Source organism: Schistocerca piceifrons, chromosome X, assembly GCF_021461385.2.
Source record: "Schistocerca piceifrons isolate TAMUIC-IGC-003096 chromosome X, iqSchPice1.1, whole genome shotgun sequence".
NCBI lineage: Eukaryota > Metazoa > Arthropoda > Insecta > Orthoptera > Acrididae > Schistocerca > Schistocerca piceifrons.
The window spans coordinates 520869052-520890724 of NC_060149.1; the positions used below are offsets into that span (position 1 = coordinate 520869052).

General features: G+C 39.7%; 1 protein-coding gene across 2 annotated transcripts in view; it reads left to right on the forward strand.

Moving 5' to 3' along the window:
* The window catches only part of LOC124721476, a 454829-nt gene extending 433972 nt beyond the window's left edge, over nt 1-20857 (forward strand). For both annotated transcript variants that reach the window (XM_047246471.1, XM_047246472.1), the window contains exons 21-23: nt 2166-2289; nt 2384-2495; nt 20177-20857. In XM_047246471.1, coding sequence (XP_047102427.1) covers nt 2166-2289; nt 2384-2495; nt 20177-20351 — 411 coding nt within the window. In that variant the 3' untranslated portion in view covers nt 20352-20857. The remainder of the gene's footprint in view (nt 1-2165; nt 2290-2383; nt 2496-20176) is intronic.
* Nucleotides 20858-21673: the final 816 nt, after the last annotated feature.

Consider the following 21673-nt stretch of genomic DNA (forward strand, 5'->3'; position numbering starts at 1 on the left):
AGTATATGAAGTAGATGTGGATAAAAATTGATGAAGTGTTACTTCAGAGTGAGGAGGCCCATGAATTACTCATCAGAAATTATTGTATAATTTTGGGTTGAATCTTCACATCTTACACTATACTGGTTCAGTAATACTTAAAATTGTAAAATTTGTTACAACAGTCATAACTTTCTGAAAAAGTGCTCGGGATAATTTTTGAACTGTTTTTAGAGTTGGCACAAATATCTGCAGTACATTTACATTCAGAGTGTGCCTTCACACCTATTCTTCTTTCATATTGTCAATAACAAAATTTTTCATGTGAATGAACCACAATTATAGCTGTCAGATGATGCACGAATATTGTTTTGGCATCACGCACTGCAAGTAGTCCTTTCAACTAGCAGTGTAAACAGCCGTGGGGTAAAAATTCCTGGCGAGAAAGGAGAAACCTGCACAACCAGCAATGTTGCAGCATAAATGTAACAAGGCTCCTGGTGAGCAGTGAGAGGCAATGCACCAGCAGTGAGTCTGCAGCATAAATGTATCCTAATACAGTGGTGGTGCACCTAAAACAGGAGTGAGCACTAACTATGTTGCTTCTGCTTGGGACATTATATTAGGTGTATTCTCATTGACCATGTGCCACTAAAGTGTCCTCATTGCTGCTCCCAGGTGTCTTCTTTATTCAAACTTAACTCCATGCTACATGACTGATTCTGATATCCAAAAATTGTATCTGCTTGCATGTTACAAGTCCAGTAAGTTTATGTTTTGACACATCAGTAATGTAATGAAGTGAGGTGATGGGTAGGTAACCCATAAAGTTTAGAAAGTTTGTCACTTTTCATTCTTTTATTAATACTAGGAAAACTGGAACTCACATTCCTGTGGCACATTTTATTCCTTCAGTATGACATTTAGCAACATTTGCCCTTTAGATAGGAAACTTCTGTGCTTTTACATAACTTTCATTTTGGCTTCACAATTTCACATGGACTTCATGCCATATATGCAAATATCTGAGTAAGAACTCAAAATAAGAGATCTAGCACAGCTGATTGTAATGTCTCTGTCGTAGCTCAGGTCCTATACGGTCCGGACACTTAGAAAATTCTTAATTGTGCCCAAGACACTTTTATGATGCACCTGCTTCAGAAGCTCCTACTAGATGAAATCACCCTCCCCCCCCCAAAGTCGTTAGCTTTACTCCTTAAATGATTTACATTCAACCAGGACATTTCATCATTGTATTGAAGTGAAGAGAATTAAGAAAAATGTAAATACTATAGACTTGCATTGTTCATCGCGATTTCAGTGAATACAGAGTGGCATCATTGGTGTAATGTGGTGTAACGCAGCAGCAGCCTTGTTAGACAAAATGACAAAGCCACTTCCAGGCAGACTAAAATTGTGTGCTGGACCGGGACTTGAACCCAGGACCTTTACCTTTCGTGGACAGGTGCTCTAAGTTCATATCAGGGCACACTTCATTCCAATGTGAGAATGCATTCTGTATATTCAACCTTGTCTGCTTACCAGAAGAACTTACGTTTGCTCGTTGCTGATGGTCTATCATTTTATGGCATAGCTCAACAGTAGTGAATTTTCAGTATATGATTATCTGACAAATTTTGTTCAATTAAACATGTGCTGCCCATCTGTTGTTGGTTATTAAAATATTTGTGCACTATTGTGCATTGTTCATTATAGTAATGTTCCCACATTTCCATGACAGAATCCTCGAAAACAAAGATTTGTGTTTTGCAGCTCATCAACAGTGAAAAAATGCAGACAGAGAACAAGCTTATATTGGAAAAGGATGTAAAATATAATCGGTCATCGCATTTTTGAAGGAATGATCATGGGATTTACCTTAGTTGAATTAGAATAATCTGGATTATCAGACGGGGGATTTGATATAGTTCCAATCAGTGAATCACTGACCCTGTATTTGTAATGGTTCTGTGGCATTGACTACAGCAAATCCCCAGCAGCAATTGAGCTTTTAAGACAGTGAATATACAGTTGCTACACAACCTATGAATTACTTTTGTGTAGCACACTATGTGAAATTTTGCTTGTGGATTGAAAAATAGTTGTTTAAGAACATATTTTACATAGTTCCCTGTATAAGTCATTTATTTACTTGTAGTATAAATGTTTCTTTTCTTCCCCAATAGACTGTCGATGACCATATGCAACTGTCCTTTGCTCATATAATGAAACATTGGAAAAGACCAGGCCAAGCAAGTGGAGGCACATCGTCTGCTCTTCTACGGTTTTATCCTCCACCATCAATGAGGGGTATGAATTATGATATGCCATCTTCTTTCAATCTTTCTTGCTTTTTTTGTTACTGTTGAGCAATAATCTCACGATTTAACCAAAATTTCATCAGCTGAAGATGGAAGAACAAAGACGAAGAAAAAGAGAAAGTATGAGCAGCAAGAAAATGAAGAAAATCCACTAAGGTGCCCTGTGAAGTTATATGAATTTTACTTATCAAAATGGTATGTTGTTTATTGACTTACTTTCCAAATATCATCACTCTACTGTATAATAGGTATAATTTTTGTGTCTGTGGTAAAGTAGTGTATATACTTAGTATAATCCACAGGAGATAAATATGACAACATACTTACCACAGAGTACAGCTCTTACTTAACACTTTTGGTATTACGCTCCCAATGTGGCACTGAGTCAGTTCTAGTAATTTTTCAGTAAGAAAAAAGTTTTCTAAAAATCAGTAATTAAATGATAACAAGCTTATTGTGTGATCAATAATAAATTGAAATACAGTAATGTTAGATACATTTACCTAAATAGAACACCATAGACAAATTTTTAATTTTATGATTTTTTTTTAATTTGAGGAAAAATTTGTACATGCTTTAGTCATACAGTTTGCCCCATTATGATAGATTTTGAAACAGTCAGGTATATATGGAGCAACACCTCAATCAGGGTGCCCCAACAAGTTATCTTTCTTGAAATTTTGCCAGTTTCTTTCTTGATGGTGTGTGCATGGGCTTTACAAACTTGACTCGGATTTGATTTTTTCTGTTCATTGTAATTTGTGTGGAAAATGCCTTTTACACTGTTTGCTTGTTTTAGACCTAGAGAGTTATTTGTTTCTGTATGTTTGCCTCCGTGTAGAACAAAGTTGTTTGCCATCTATTAGCCTGCATTTTTTCTTTCATTTGACCTTCTTGTTTCCTGGTATAAAATGTAAGCATTTGAGACACTCAAATTAAAAGATGGAAAAATAACTTCTTCCACTAAGCATGTTGTTTTCTTTTGAATGGGTTTGTGTTGGTGACAGGACCTGCTGATAAGTGCACAGTGATGTCAGATTTACACTGTGATCAAAAGCATCCAGACACCTCCAAAAACATACGTTTTTCATGTTACATGCATTGTGCTGCCACCTACTGCCAGGTACTCCATATCAGCAACCTCAGTAGTCATTAGACATTGTGCAAGAGCAGAATGCAGCACTCCACAGAACTCATGGACTTCGAACGTGGTTAGTTGATTGGGTGTCACTTGTGTCACACATCTGTACGTGAGATTTCCACACTCCTAAACATCCCTAGGTCCACTGTTTCTGATGTGATAGTGAAGTGGAAATGTGAAGGGACACGTACAGCACTAAGGTGTACAGGCCAACCTTGTATGTTGACTGACAGAGACAGCCAACAGTTGAAGAGGTTTGTAATGTGTAATAGGCAGACATCTATCCAGACCATCACACAGGAATTCCAAACTGCATCAGGATACACTGCAAGTACTATGACAGTTAGGTGGGAGGTGAGAAAACTTGGATTTCATGGTCGTGCAGCTGCTCACAAGCAACTGATCACACCAGTAAATGCCAAACGATGCCTTGCTTGGTGTAAGGAGTGTAAACATTGGATGATTGAACAATGGAAAAATGTTGTGTGGAGTGACGAATTGCAATACACAATGTTGCAATCTGACAGCAGGGTGTGGGTATAGTGAATGAATGTCATAGCGTGTGTAGTGCCAACAGTAAAATTCATAGGTTGTGGTGTTATGGTGTGGTTGTGTTTTTCATGGAGGGGGCTTGCACTCCTTGTTGTTTTGAATGGCCTACATTGATGTTTTAGGCACCTTGTTGCTTCCCACTGCTGAAGAGCAATTCGAGAATGGCGATTGCATCTTTCAACACATTTGAGCACCTGTTCATAATACACGGTCTGTGGTGGGGTGGTTAAAAGACAATAACATGCTTGTAAAGAACTGGCCTGCATGGAGTGCTGACCTGGATCCTATAGAACACCTTTGGGATGTTTCCGAACGCCAAATTCATGCCAGGCCTCACCGACCAACATCGATACCTCTCCTCAGTGCAGCACTCTGTGAACAATGGGCTGCCATTCCCCAAAAACCTTCCAGCACCTAATTGAACATATGCCTGTGAGAGCGGAAGCTTTCATCAAGGCTAAAGGTGGGCCAACACCATATTGAGTTCCCACATTACCGATGGAGGGCAGCCGTGTGTCTGGATACTTTTGATCACATAGTGTATATGCTGTATGGCATGTCAACAACATCAAAATGTCATTTGTGTCTCCCCACTTTATTTCTTCAGCACAGGCACAACAAATGTTCCCTCTTAGCAAAAAGTATTTCTCCTTTCTCAATTTGACATTTGAAAACAGTATTTTTTGGAAGTTCCATTCTGTTCAACATACACATGCCCAGTTATTTCATGATCTGATCCCACATTCAATCAAAAGTAAGTGAACTACAATAGTGATACACACAGTGAGTTTTTGTCGAAGGACTTCTGCTGAAGTCTCTTGAGAAATGCAATAATGTCTGTTTCCTCTTCCCAGCATGCAGTACCATGTGTTGCACATAAGACACACTCCAAAAATAAGAAGCAACTTTATGCTGTATTTCTGAGGTTTTTTTCTTGAATTAGACATGAAATTTTATGCTTTCTCTAAATCCCCAATTATCTTAATCAGTATTACAGCATAGGAAGTAGGAACAACAGAAGTTAAGTGGTCAACAAATGTGCATATTTTGAGGAGAGGGTCAGTTTCTGATTGTTAATTATCCCTGTTGCAAAGATGAAACTTTATTAGGAGTGCTTTGAAATGATAACTGCTCATTATGGAGGCAGCAAAAGCACTGTGAATAAATACATTTTTCAACTTGCTACTGCTTATGTATGACTGTTTTGTGATACAAATTTCAAAAACTAACAATAAAACAGGAAATGTTCCATTTTTTCATAATTTGCCATTTACCCCCAAATACTTTTCAAGTGAAACTCATTTCACCTTCTCAGTTTTATAAATGTAGAGCCAAAATACTGCTATCCCCTGCAGGTCCGGGGGCTAGAATAGGCCCGAGGTATTCCTGCCTGTCGTAAGAGGTGACTGAAAGGAGTTTCACACATTTAGGCCTTTATGTGATGGTCCCCTGTAGGGTTTGACCACCATTTTTCAAAATTTACCCGAAGAGCGAGCCAATTGGGGAAGGGCGCCTTACATGGTGTATAGTGTCCATCGTGCACCGAGACCTCTGGCATCCTTTGTCGGCACGGATCTACATTTCCCCTCATTCTCCAGCTGTTGGGCAAGGTCACACTCCTGGGTGCATTTTCCTTCATCCTCTGTGCAGTATCGCTTTTCTATGCTGTTTATGATAATGGACTTCTTAGCTCGTTTGCCCCTGATATCGAGCATAGTAGCCTGTCCGTTGTGGTGGGGCCGCCATGTACCCTGTTGGCTGTAGCCCCCTGACCCCACAGGGATTGCTCTGCTGCTGCCTGTGCTGTTAACTCCCCACACATGCTAAGGAGTAGATGCCTGTCACCCTGGGGCATAGGGGACTCCTGGCAATGGCCATGCTGCCAGGTGGCCTTTGCTGCGGCTGGGTGGTGCCCACGGGGAGGGATCCTGGTCAGAATGGGTGGCATCAGGGAGGATGACACGCCACGAAACATAGTACATCGTCTCTTGCTTCTCTAAGCAATCAAGGTCTAACTTCAATGCTAAGAAATAGGACCCCAAATCATTCTCCGCCCCCCCCCCCCCCCACACACACTCATGGCCACACCATGGGAGGAATGCCAGGCTAAGGATGGCAGTGAAGCTCAGTCACCCTGGTACCTCATATGTACAAGAGTTGATGGGGAATCTTTCTTGAAACCTCAGTTTTTTGTGGAGCATTTAGAGGACAAGTTTGGGGAGGTACAGGGCTTGTCCAAAATGCGATCAGGGTCGGTCTTCATCAAAACAGCATCCTCTGCCCAGTCACAGGCACTACTCGCCTGTGTCAAGCTTGGGGATGTTTCTGTGTTCATCACGCCCCATAAGAGCTTAAATATGTTTCGGGCTATCATATATCACAGGGACCTTCTTTTGCAGTGTGACAATGAGCTGCACACCAATTTAGAGCAGCGAGGTGTCCATTTCGTCCGGCGTGTCCACCAGGTTACGAGGGATGATCAGGTTGCCACTGGTGCCTTCATCCTGGCCTTTGAGGGTGACACATTATCCAAAAAGGTCAAGGTGATGGTCTACCACTGTGACATAAAGCCATATATCCCTCCCCCGATGCGGTGCTTTAAGTGCTGGAAGTTCGGCCATATGTCTTCCTGCCGTACTTCCAGCATCACATGTTGAGATTGTGGACGTCCATCACATGCCAATACTCCATGTTCTCCGCCTCCCATCTGTGCAACTGCAGAGAGCACCATTCACCTTGCTTGCCACACTGCAGGATTCTCCAGAAAGAAAGAAAAATAATGGAATACAAGACCCTGGACCGACTGACCTACGCTGATATGATGTCAACCTACACTGCTGCTATGACAACAGTTCCACCATCTTCTGTTCTGCTGCCTACAGTTGGCTCTCAGGGCCTTCAGACTCCACCTGCCTCTTGATGGTGGGGGGCACTTCCCTCCCTGTTGCTCCTGCACAACCTACTTCAGGAGCAACACCCCCCCCCCCCCCCCAACCATCGGGGACATTAGTCCCCGCTTCTCAGTCAGAGAAGCGTAAGTCTTCTTTGGCTCCTCTCGCCAGGAAAGGATCCCTTGGGTCACTCCCTTCCCAGGTTCCTACCAGTGGCAAAGCTGACACCTGCCAGTGGCTGAAGCAACCACAGGTAACTGGTCGTAGGACTTCACAGTCTTCCTTAGTCCCTGAGACTGAATCAGTGAAGACCTCCCAGCCAGACAAACCTAAGGATCAGTGAGAGAAACCTAAAAAGAAAAAGACCCCCAAGAACCAAGGCACTGCGGTGGCACCCACACCACCACTACCTGGAAGCTCTGTGTCCGAGGATAAGGTGGAGATTCTGGCGTCCCCTGAGGACCTAGATCGCACTGGGCCCTCGGACACAATGGATGTCAATTACATAGGTACTCATCTGGCGGCAGTAGGTGACCCTGAGGCGTAGACTGCCTCATTGAGAGTTTCATGCCTTCCCAGTCTCACAATCACGTAATCCTCCAGTGGAATTGCGGCGGTTTCTTCCACCACCTGGCTGAGCTATGGCAACCGTTAAGCTTTACACCTGCTTTCTGCATGGCCCTCCAGGAGACCTGGTTCCCGGCAATCCCCTGCCCTCCATGGCTATAAGGGATATTACAGGACCATAGAGACTATAATAGTGTGTCAGGTGGAGTTTGCGTTTATGTCCTGAACTCAGTACGTAGTGAACCTGTGCCCCTTCAAACCCCTCTTGAAGCTGTGGCTGTCAGAATGACAACGCAGGAAATAACTGTCTACAATTTATATCTTTCTCCAAATGGTGCAGTATCCCTGAACGTATTGGCTGCACTGGTTGATCAGCTCCCTAAACCTTTACTATTTCTGGGAGATTTTAACGCGCATAACCCCTTGTGAGGTGGCGCCATGCTTACTGGCCAAGGTAGGGAGGTCAAAAATTTACTGTCACAACTTGACCTCTACCAGTTAAATACAGGTGTCCCCACACACATCAATGTGACACATGGCACATATTCAGCCATTGATCTCTCGGTTTGCAGTCCTGGCCCTCTCCCACCTATCCACTGGAGACCACATGACGACCTGTGTGATAGTGACCTCTTCCCCATCCTCCTGTCACTCCCCCGGCATCATGCCCATGGACGCCTACCCAGATGGGCTTTAAACAAGGCAGACTGGGAAGCCTTCACCTCTGTTGTCACCGTTGAATCTCCCCCAAATGGTGCCATCGATGTTGTCGTTGAGCAGGTCACTACAACGATTGTTTCTGTGGCAGAAAATGCGATCCCTCATTCTTAGGGTGCCCCCAGCGAAAGACAGTCCCTTGGTGGTTGCCAGAAGTTGCTGAGGCAATTAAAGACCATCGGCAAGCTCTACACCAACATAAGCAGCACCCTCCCCTAGAGCACCTAATAGCCTTTAAAGTGGCTCAGAGTCTGTGTTCACCAGCTTACAAAATGATGGAAACAGGAATGTTGGGAGAGGTACGTGTCGACCATTGGGTGTCAGACATCACCTTCCCAAGTCTTGATGAAGAGCAGACGTCTTTTTGGGTACGAGACCCCAACGGGTGTCCTTGGCATTAACATCAATGGCGTGTTATCTTCCAACGCATACGCAATTGCCGAGCACTTTGCTGAGTACTATGCTCGAGCCTCTGTGTCAGAGAACTACCCCCCCAGCCTTTCAGACCCTGAAACGGCAGATGGAAAGGGGAAAGGAAAGTTCTCTCGTTCACTACTTGCCACAGTGAACCCTATAATGTCCCATTTACAGAGTGGGAGCTCCTCAGCACCCCTGCACATTGCCCTGACACAGCTCGTGGGCCGTACCTGATCCACTGTCAGATGATTAAACATCTCTCGTCTGACTACAAGTGCCATCTCCTCGTCATCTTCAACCGCCGACACACTATATGTTCCAGCAGCTTACAAAGAATGTTGGTGAGGCTGATGGTCAGGTAGCTATCCACATCAAGAGGGTTTTGACCGGATTTGAGCACCGGAATGATGACACAATTTTGTTTTCATTTTGGTTAGTGGTCATTTCTACATAGCACAGATGAGAACTGATAGATTCTCTCCCCCCCCCCCCCACCCCCTTCCACCCCCCTCCCCCTCTTGATAAGAGTGTTGCAGTTTTTTAAAAGAAAACTGAAAGATAAATTTGGTTTTTAGTATGTTCGCTGTTCTTCTGTTGATTAATTTGTTCTGTCTGTTTTGGAAAGTCTTTGTCTTATCTAGACAGGATTTGTCTGTTCTAGATGGGGTTCACCTTGGGTATACCTATAGTTTTTCCATTCATTCTTATGCCTTCCGTAAGGCAATTGGACACAATATCTATCTTGGTATGATTAATAAAAAAAGTTCTGTTTGGTTAGTCCATTCAGACATGGTATCAAAACTTGTCTGAAACTCCGTTAAGCTATCGGAAAAAGAAGATAATGTCATCAGAAAATTACAAATGAAACAGGTTTTGACAATTGTGACAATGCTATATTTCCCATCCCAATCTATTTCTGCAAAGATATCACAAACATGGACAACTTAGGAGAAATACACCTCTTCTAGTCCTAAAGGTCTACACCTGTTCCAGTTCTAAAGGTCATCACATTATCAAAATAGAGCAAGGATAAAAAGTAAGTAGGAAGTTAATTTATATAATAAGAAAAAAGAAAACAGTCCACTGCTGTGATAAGTTTCTGTATAGCCATTATAAATACACTTTACTGTCAAACACAAATCTGAAACAAACCGAGAAAAAATGTGGTTTGCAAGTAAACTGGCATCGAGATGAAGGAAGAGCACTTGATAGTAGGTCAAAATTCACACCAGCCTGAATATCTTCATAAGATTCCACTTACTAAGCAGACACACCTTTTTTTGCTGCAGATTTTGCGCCCTGATTGCACTGACATGGCAAGCCATTTAGGTTTTCTGTGGTTTCACTAAATCAAATTAGGTGAAGTCCATGCTAGTTCCTTGAAATAGGCAATGTCTGGTTTTCTTCTCCATTCTCGTACATTTGTGCTTGATCTCGTAAAAGTACACTGTCAATAATTGTGTGTTAAACCGAAATATTCGACTCTGTGAAGATAAGTTTCATAAAATATTCATTTCTCTTAAGAATGTTATTTGATTTCTGTTTTTCATTACAAAATTATGTATTGTTAATGTGCATTCAGTTATTTAGAAAATCAAATTCATTAAAATTTAATATCATCATTAGTTTTATTTACTCTCATTGAAAGGTTCATTTATTCATGACAAGCAGTGTTACCAGATTAGCTTACATTAGATATACTTCATGTTCCATAGATCCAGTGGGAGGAGATCCTCAATGATGTAGAGCATAGGGTATGTCATGGAATAAGGTTGCATAATACATACTTAGAGAGAGAAAATCCTAATGTCTTTTCCACACATTGTAAGTTAAATTGTACTCATGGATCTGGAATAAGTCCAGAAATCTTAAACATACAAGGTCTGTTCAAAAAACTCTGAACATTCATAACTTTGCACCAGTGGTGTATTGGAGCAAAATGCAGTTGGCATCCCTGCACATGCCTGTGTTTAATTTATAACTGCCAGAAGTTTCATTGTATGTCTGTTAGTTATTGTTCAGTGGTGTACCGAGTAGGACATTGTCACATAGTTTACGAATTTTGAGATGGCCGAGTTAGAGGAGCAATGTGTTTGCATTAAATTCTGTGTGAAGCTCAAGAAGACCTTTACAGAGACACACCAAATGATGCAGGTAGCCTATGGTGATGAAGCCTTACTCGGTGTTATGAATGGTTCACATAGTTTAAAAATAGCCAGACAGAAGTTAAAGATGACCCTCATTCTTGACGCCCCTCAACGTCTAACGACAGTGCATGTGTCAGGAACGCCAATAAAATTGTGCATGCCAGTAGAAGACTGACTGTCTGAGAGATTGTAGAAGAATGTAACATTTGAGCTGGATCATGTCATGAAATCCTGACACAGCATCTTGGAATGCATCATGTTGCCACCAAATTCGTCCCACAGCTTAAGAGTCAAGACCAGAAAGGCCTTTGCCTCGCAATCTGTGAAGAGCTTTTGGATCTTGCAAATGAGAGAGAGATGTTCCTTAAGAGAACCATAACTTGTGATGATATATGAGTCTACAGTTAAGGTGTTGAGACCAAGGTTTAGTCTTCACAGTGGATCAGGAAAGGTTCTCCAAGACCAGAAATGTCTCCTCATGTCAGGTCAAATGTCAAAGCCATGGTGATAGTTTTTGTCAACTTTGAAGGATTAGTTCATTGTGAATTTGTGCCACTGGGACAAACTGTTCATCAATGGTAGTATCGGGACATGTTGCAGCACCTGCGAGAAAATGTGAGAAGGGTACAGCCTGAAATGTGACGAGACAATTCATGGCTCATGCATCATGATAATGCACCCGCACATTCATCCCTGTTGGTGTGAAACTATTGCACAAAAAATGCAATCACTGTGGTGCCTCTTTCTCTGTACTCTCCAGACCTGGCCGCTGTGGACATTTTTATCTCCAAATTTGAAAACCCTGTTGAAAGGATGAAGATTTGCAATGATAGACAAGAGACAAGAAAATTCGCAGACAGTGAACGGTGTATCAATTGTGGAGGAGAGTATTTTGAAGGAGACCATGCACAATAAATAAAAGGCAAGTGTAAAAATAATTTGTGGATAAAGTTCTAGGATTTTTTGCACAGATCTTGTATTTTCATTTAAGTGTCATTAAAATTATTTGCCAGAAAATATATCAGTGTGCAATGCACTGAGATGCATGTGATAATTCTCATCCAGATTTTGTATTACACTCAGATTATTTGAAATTATTAGCAATCATACGTATCTCTACTAATAATTTTTTTAGTGGAATAAGAGTTGACCTGCAATAAATTTTTTGGGATCCTCTTAAACTGAACTTCATAAGTAGCTAAGCTTTTTATGGCTGCTGGCAAGTTACTGAAAATTATTTGCAGTAGTGATTCAGTGAACTGATGTAGCTATCTGAAAAAGATATGTTATTCAAGACAACTTTAATTAAGCAATAAATACACAGATCACCCAAAAAATTATGACCACTGCCCACTGTAGGGTTGGATGCCTCCTGGTAGCGTTGCAGGCACTTGATGCAGTAAGAAAAGTATGTAAGCCAAGCAAAGAAAGATGGGGGACTACTCTAGCGAAGATATGCACTGCAAATGGAGAAATCCACCGATATTAGTGACTTTGCAAAGGGCAGAGTATTACGAGGTGCATTCAAGTTCTAAGGCCTCCGATTTTTTTTCTAATTAACTACTCACCTGAAATTGATGAAACTGGCGTTACTTCTCGACGTAATCGCCCTGCAGACATACACATTTTTCACAATACTGACGCCATGATTCCATGGCAGCGGTGAAGGCTTCTTTAGGAGTCTGTTTTGACCACTGGAAAATCGCTGAGGCAATAGCAGCACAGCTGGTGAATGTGCGGCCACGGAGAGTGTCTTTCATTGTTGGAAAAAGCCAAAAGTCACTAGGAGCCAGGTCAGGTGAGTAGGGAGCATGAGGAACCACTTCAAAGTTGTTATCACGAAGAAACTGTTGCGTAACGTTAGCTCGATGTGTGGGTGCATTGTCTTGGTGAAACAGCACACGCGCAGCCCTTCCCAGACGTTTTTGTTGCAGTGCAGGAAGGAATTTGTTCTTCAAAACATTTTCGTAGGATGCACCTGTTACCGTAGTGCCCTTTGGAATGCAATGGGTAAGGATTACACCCTCGCTGTCCCAGAACATGGACACCATCATTTTTTCAGCACTGGCGGTTACGCGAAATTTTTTTGGTGGCGGTGAATCTGTGTGCTTCCATTGAGCTGACTGGCGCTTTGTTTCTGGATTGAAAAATGGCATCCACGTCTCATCCATTGTCACAACCGACGAAAAGAAAGTCCCATTCATGCTGTCGTTGCGCATCAACATTGCTTGGCAACATGCCACACGGACAGCCATGTGGTTGTCTGTCAGCATTCGTGGCACCCACCTGGATGACACTTTTCGCATTTTCAGGTCGTCATGCAGGATTGTGTGCACAGAACCCATAGAAATGCCAACTCTGGAGTCATTCAGCGATCCTCCAAAACAATTCTCTCCACTTTCTCGACCATGTCGTCAGACCGGCTTGTGCGAGCCCGAGGTTATTTCAGTTTGTTGTCACACGATGTTCTGCCTTCATTAAACTGTCGCACCCACGAACGCACTTTAGACACATCCATAACTCCATCACCACATGTCTCCTTCAACTGTCGATGAATTTCAATTGGTTTCACACCACGCAAATTCAGAAAACGAATGATTGCACGCTGTTCAAGTAAGGAAAACTTCGCCATTTTAAGTATTTAAAACAGTTCTCATTCTCGCTGCTGGCAGTAAAATTCCATCTGCTGAACGGTGCTGCCATCTCTGGGATGTATTGACAATGAACGTGGCCTCATTTTAAAACAATGCGCATGTTTCTACCTATTTCCAGTCCGGAGAAAAAAAATCGGAGGCCTTAGAACTTGAATGCACCTCGTATTGTGCAGAGCCCGTGAATGAATATCTTGAAAACGACCAAGTTGGTCAAATGTTCATGTGCGACTGTTGTGAGCAACTACGGAAAGTGGTAGAATGGCAGTGAAAGTACCACCAGGCGCTAAGTGGCTGGACATCCATGACTCTTCACTGAATGTGGGGTTTGGAGGCTTGTCTGCTCTATAAAGTTCGATACATAGTGACTTAAGACATCTCTTGTGAAAGAGCACAATGTCAGTGGATGCACATGTATTTCATACCACACAATTCAGTGCACATTGTTGAACAAGGAGCCCTGCAGCAGATGGCTCCTGTGTGTGCACATGTTGGTCCAACAACATTGTCAGTTGTGTAGTGGGCTCTGGATCATCGAGATTGGACCGTGTATCGCTGGAAACGTGTCAGCTTGTCAGATGAATAATGTCTTTGCTATATCAGGTTGATGGTCTAGTCCACAAACACTACTGTCCAGGTGAATGGCTCCCCATAACGTGCACTGTGCCATGGATGCAAGCTGGTGGGAGCAGTATTGTGCTATGCATTCTCCTACACTTGTAAGGAACTTGTGGGAGTAATCGAAGAGGCCATGATGATGATGTCATCTTTCAGCAGTATTATTGTCCATGTCTCCATGCCAGAATCGTGCTACAGTGGTTTGAGGAGCACGATATTAAAATCACGTTAATGTTTTGGCCTCCAAATTCGCATGATGTGAATCCGGTGGTTCCCATCTGTGTCGCTATCGAGCACCATCACCACACACACAAATCAGCAGTCGGTTGTTTCTGAGAAAAAAATGACTTGTGTGTAGACACCTTTTGTAACATAGCTCCACAAATCTACCAACGAAGAGTAGAATTGATGATAAGCAGAATCAGCGATATATTGCATCACAAAGATGACCCAACAAGTGGTTAAGCAGATGGTCATAATCTTTTGGCTTGTCAGTGTGTATTGGGAAGCAGTAGTTATTATCCTGAGTTCTTTTAACTGGCTCCTGCAGTACATTCTTAAGTTAACACCACAGATAATTTGTATTGCCCACTTTGGACTTTGAAAACTTTAGCTTGGCTTGATGAAATACCCAAAAAACGTCTCATAACACATTATTGAATGAAAGTAAGTGAATTATGCTAATTTCTTTTTTTTTTATTTTTATGTCACCTATGTCTGACAACATACCCTTTGCAAATAAAGGGCAGTTCTGTGGTATGCCCCTTAGAACTGAATTTGTTATCAAATCATAATCTATGAATTTATCACTGTCAACCTCTTCTAACTCCTTGTCATAATATTTTAGACATATACCTCTTAAAAAGTTCTGAACTGCACATAGTGTCTTCTCAAAGTTCAAAAACAGAGTTGGCTAGGAAATATTTATTAAGGTACATGAAAATTTTCTTAACCAGTTTTTCTAAAACTATGCTTGATTTGCTATTTATGGCAATGTGTGTATCATCTACAAATAAAAGAAACTGGGCACTGAGGAATTTTACTGATGAAAGGTCATTAACATGATTACTATAAAGAAGTCTGTCAGACCTCCTTGTTCTTGTTTATATATAAAACCATTGTTTGGCGAATGTATATTTTTGTGACGTCCTGTTATTAATTATACTTCTTGAAAGCAGACGTTATGGAAATTTGAATATTTTTAACAGTGCAAGATTTAAAATACTTGGAAACTAAAACACAGCAAAATTTGCAGTATATCTTTATATTATGTGTTACTAAAATAACTGTAGATAGTTCTCTCTGTAGGAGTCATAGATTATCATCAATTTCTCATTACACCTATGTGGAAAACACCTTTCAGTTTCGATAAATTGCATGTGAAATCACCATAGTGTAAATATTGCACTCCATAATGTTATGAACGAAGAAACTTTGCCACATTTTAATTTTACAATATGAAGTAGAAAGTAATTCTCCCTATTCTTTTGAAGCCCTAATTTATATTTCCATCACTTTCAGCCTGCATGCATTTCATACAGATGTTCCTAGAACACCCCAAAATGTGACGTGGGTCTCTTGTTTTACTCTTGAAACAAGAAGGGAAAAATACATTTGTTTTCCATTTTTACATCATTTTTTGTGTGTTTAAGGCTTATCTTGTATTCGTAGTATTGTTCTGACAGTGTCACTAAACTGCTGTGACCAACATCCAATAAAAAGTCTGGGTTTCATCTGAGGTTCCAATGAGGTCTTTTGTCACAGTCTTCATGAAGACCAGTCTCATCATTACTTCTGTTGTGAGAAAGCTTACCAGAATTCTCAGTGTAAGCAACATCCACTACTGTATAGAAAATGGCCACAGGCCATATTCGTGTTTAACAAATTTGTGTGTAAGTTGCACACATTTATTTGAGACAATTTCACACCACCTTTTTTTCATGGTATAAAAGATGATTAAAAATTGTGGGTTTTCCTTAGCCAGGATCATTGTTTACTGATTTATGCTTAGAATTTCAGCTGTGGACTTTTTGAGCACAAAGGAAACCAGTGTCATGTCTTCCGTAAAACTGTAAACAGTTTTTGTCACATTTTGATTCTTATTCAGTGGAAATTGCCATGGAATCTCCTTATTGTTCCTTTTCAGTGTACTTATGTATGAGAGACCATATTTGAAAGTTCATTGATTAGCTCTACCAATGCGTAACAATTGTTGTCTGTAATGTTTCTCCGCTTGTTTTCAGTGGGTTCCACCAACAGAAGAACAGTCTTTGTGGACAATGCTTTAAAAGGATGTGGCCATTTATGCCTTTCTCAGGATAAATGTATGCATCATACAAGTAATTTGTACATTAGTCAATTAAGCTCTGAATTTTCAAGCCATATTTTGCCAGTTTCTTTAGTATGAACATTCTAGACTACACTTTCCACATAAAGGTACAAACATTGCATTGATACATTATATTGCACCTACAGAGTAGCTCAGCTGATTATTTTCAGTGAAATGCAGAAACATCTGTGAAATTGCTGCTGACTAGTCTACTTCTTTCTTTCTTTCCTCATGAACTCTTTCATGAACACCTGGGTTATCAAATAGTGTTGCAGATAGTGAAAACAAAAATGTTCATTTACTATCAGTGTATCTGAAAACATCTCTTGCTTGTTCTGTTAGTTGCAAATAGGTTGGGAACCGATTTTTTTAGCCTTATTTTAAAATGGCTGATAGCACTAATAGTGTCGTCAGTTCAATGACATCAACATCTTGAAGATAAAAAAATGATCGTTAAGTGTTAATATTGTCATTGTTGTCCATAGAATGATTTTGTGTAGAATATCTTGCATAAATAGCAGATTCCATACCTTCAAAACAGAAGGATTTTCCCATAGAGTTTTCGCTCTCTCTCTCAGTCCAGGCAGCTGCAAAACACTGTTGTGTTAGCTTGATCTTACAGTAGTTCAGTTGTGTGCATTGATTACATCTATTCATACCAAAGAAAAAGCTTCTCCATTGTCGTCAGATGTAACATTGTTAATCACTGTGTTTCCTTTTCTGAATTAGTTTTGTTATCACTAAAAATCTCAAATTCACTTAGTCATTATTGGACACCCAAATCAATCTCATATACAACATGTTGCATAGAGGGTCCAACTTTCCATGCCACGGAGAAACACTCCCATTCAACAAAAGCACAATGCACAAACACTCTGATACATCTGAGAGACCTCTCAAGATCCAAAAATAGGAAACAGAAGTGCAAAAACATGCAACAAGAGTTCTGGCATGTGTACCTAGCAACCCAAAAGGAAGGTACACTTTATAGATTGTTGTGAAATATCATAGAACAAAAAACGTAGTGGTCTGAGAGACTGTCCATAGTACTTAAAAGATATAATATGTGCAAGAAAGAGTAAGGCCCCTAAGGTGGAATCTTGTGGATCATCACATGCAATATGTTCCCAGATGGATGATCGATGGCGTAACACAGGGCTTTTTCCTATTGACATCCTTAGTTCCTTGCCACAGAGATACAATGTGAACCATTTCGCAACATTGCTTGTTACACTATAACATTCTGATTTACTTAAAGGGGTATTATGGTTTACACAGTCAAATGCCTTTGATATATTACAGAACATAACAGTAGCATGCAAGTTACTGTCTAATGAATTATGTACATTCTATATAATGAATGGAAGTAATATTAACCGCAAGGCATCTGTAATTGGTGATTTTGCTGCTGCATTAGTGCACCAAGATGCCCCTAAAGTTCATAGTCAAAAATCAAACCGATGAAGAGAGGAAAAAAAAACAGACTATCAGGGTTAATAGTGCAGTGGCGTGGCGCATCTGTAGTGGTCACAGGGGTACCCTTACAACCACCACAAGTGCACCATTGCACTATTCACCCTGAACTCCCGATTTATTTATTATTAAGTTCAACAGCTGTGTCTGCCCACATTACAAAGTTGCATGTGAGTACAGTCTCACTGCATGTTAATAGCAAATCAACATCGAAACCCCCTAGGAATCCAAATGGAGATTTTGACAATGTATTATTTGTAGTTGATTGAGAAGCCACTTGTCTGTTACCTTTCCTAAAATTTTTGAGAATGCTGACAAAAGGGAAATTGGTTGGAATTAGATGGTATTTGTTTGTCTCCTTTGTTTGGGAAATGTTCCAGTGATAAACGGCTGGGTACACAAATAACTCGATATATTACTAAACTGAGGAGAACACTCTTCAACCAATTTTGTTGATAATTTATCTCGACTTTTAGCATTTTTTCTTGTATTTTAAAGATCTTATGGTAGATTTTACTACTTGCTGTTGTGAGGGTCATATTCATATTACTGAAGTTAGTTGTGTGTAATTTAACATAGCCTTTGATAACACAGGTTATTTTATTTTATAATCAGTTTCAGTCTACGTGATCATCATCAGATATGTTTAGAAAAGACAAAAAGAATTTGTATAATTATCATTGGGAGCAATACATTAATGCATAACAATATTGGATAGAAGTAGTACTTACGTAAGAGATGTGGTAAAACAGGTAACAGTCATCATAGAACAACATAATTGTTGTGCTAAAATAATATATAAAATATCATAAATCATAACAAAACTCCATGTAAACAAACACAAATTACCAGTAGTGCACGGTCACCATCAGCAAAAGAAAATAATTAAAAAAAGAACTGTTACAATACAAGTACACTTGTGCTAATACAGTAGTTATAATTTTAAAATGCCTGCTCTCCTAGACACATTTATGAAATGCATACTGTAATGTTAAATATAATGGAAGCAGCATACCAAACGTCAAAAGAATACTTGGGAACAGTGAGCACACACACTCTGGCATCACTGATACCAAACAATGCTGCATGCTCCAGTAACTGGTGAGGATGTGGGTGGTGTGCAACTTGTAATGGTCTTGCATGAAATGTTCCATAACATCTACTGAACCTGGTAACCCCGCCTTTTCAGTAATAGTTATTAAATGCTTGCTTAAGTGTTGCAACGTGAAAGCTATCTGTTTCTCCTCATCTCTGGTTCTACCAGTCTCCTCTTTCACTATATCCCATATGGTCTTTACTAGGTTATTTTGAATGTTTTGCAGTATGCTTTGTAATAATAGAATAATAATAATAATAATAATAATCATAAACTTATACACACATTTTAAAAATGATACAGGGAAGAGTGCAACATTATCAGTCTAAAGAAATTGACAGAAATTAATGGAAATAAGCAAGGTACCATGTGTTGTAATGTGTTTATAGCTCCTGAATATCTTCAACACTACATCTAAACTATGAACAATTATAGGACAATGGAAACACACAAAAATCACAACACACATACCAGGAAGACCTGTAAACCAGTATATAGAATAACTTTAGGTATCATAAACTGATCTGTCAGAAATTTTTGAATTCATAATGTATCATGGTTGACCGAGGCCTGCAGAATTCCAAGACATTTTATAGACATATAACCCACTTCTGGTAGTATACACGTTGCATCACACATGTCAAGTGCAGTCTAAAATATTTTTAGAATAAATGATTAATTTGGTTTATTTCATAACAGGTTGGTTGCTGGGTTGTTACAAAAGTAATGTTCCTTTATTTGTCTTTATTTTTAAAATATTTAACATTACATGTTTAAGCAATCCTTCGGATATTCATATATTTACTTTCAAATTAAAGTTGAGTATTCAAGTATTAGTATTCCAAAAGAAAAAACAGAAAACACTAATTAGTAGATGAACTTGAGGTAAGGAATAGAATGTGTTCAACAGATTAGGAGATAATTTAGTACAGAAATTAAACAGTTGCTCCTTAAAACGGAGATATATGTGAGATTGAATGCATGTTGTATCATGGTTTGTCACCATGGATGAGGATGTGTGTCACATACATCATTCTCCAACATCAGTTTTTCTTACCTGAAAATTAAATTACTTTCCATTTGTGGTATGCAGTTCATTCATTTAGCATAGTTTAAAATTAAAACAGACAGGTGATGTATATTTCTTTCACATAAATGAATCCTATCATAAGTTTTACACATTTTATTTGTTTACTTGTATCTTTTTTGTGTTTACATTTTAAATAGGTTTGTGTAAATAATTGTTTCAATTCACTGAAATGGAATTGCCCTTTTAGCCCTGACAGTGTGAAGACACGCAGTGATGTGTTCTACCTACAGCCTGAGAGGTCCTGTGTACCAGACAGTCCTGTGTGGTATACAGCATCACCTTTGGGAAAAGATCTCCTTGCAAAAATGCTCAACAGGTTGAAAATAGTGAAAGAAATCAATGAAGCAATATATTGCTCTTAGGGACCAATCATAATGCACACACATTTGTACATGTGTGTGTGGGCGCATGCGCACACACGTGTGTGTGTGTGTGTGTGTGTGTGTGTGTGTGTGTGTGTGTGTGTGTGTGTGTGTGAGAGAGAGAGAGAGAGAGAGAGAGAGAGAGAGAGAGAGAGAGAGAGAGAGAACATGCACATCTGTTGTCATATTCCATTACTTTGTGTCAGTGACCTGTGTACAAGCTCAGAACTTCATTGTAAAATGATATAAAACTGCTATCTTACAGACTTAATGAACTGAAATGAATGGAGTAGTAGTAATAAAGTGAAAGACCTACCTATTCAGAGGTTGATCTTAGCGCAATAAAATATAAAGCTAATGCTGCAGTGCAACAATTCGTTTTATATTTTTTGTGGAGCGATGAATATTTAAAAATGTGATAATTGTACATTTTTGTTTTTGTAAATGAACAGTGGGTACTCAGCAATGAACATTTGCTGAAATGAAACTGTGATCAAAACTGCCAATCCTGTTTCTGTTTCTTCCACCCCTCCCCTATTTTGACAGTAACTTACCTTTTCTGAAATTTCTTTCTTGAGCAACAAAATGATATTAAGATTTTGAAATAATTTATTTTTACTAATGTAACAGACATTTTTACATTGTGTATGAGGAGAAAGAGAGAAAATGTATATGAAAATCTGTGTGCAAATGGCACTGCTCAGTGTTTGTGTGTGCCAGCATTCCCTAGTTTAAACTGTGCTGGTTTGTGTATATTGTGTATAATAATTGTAAATTATACAGAAAAGCAGTTTAGTAATTTTTAAAACTGATTCTTGGTTTTTTATTAATTTGGTACCTCTATTTCAAACTATAAATAATCAGAATTGCTCCACACAGAAGCGTATTGTGTAAGGATTGCAATTTAGTGTAGCATTTTTCTCTGTTGTCGACTTTGTCTATCAAAAAATTTAATAAATTTCCGCAAAAGTAATATTTTGTTCTAATGTTAACATTTTAGGTCTGCCTTGTACTCAGTATATTTGCAGGTAGCTGCTAGATGTGTTTGAAACTCAACATCATTAAAGGAAAACAATATCAGGAGTTGAACATTCACACATCTCAGCAAAACAAATTGCACAAAATTATAATGTCACTTAAGTATAGGGATGGATCAGTAATCAAAAAAGGAAGTGTTAAGTGCCAGATAGCCACGTAGAAGGGACAACTGCAAAAAGTATCTCAGCTCATGAACATAGTCCTTTAGAGAGAGAGAGAGAGAGAGAGAGAGAGAGAGAGAGAGAGAGAGAGAGAGAGAGAGAGTGTGTGTAATTTAAAAGTAT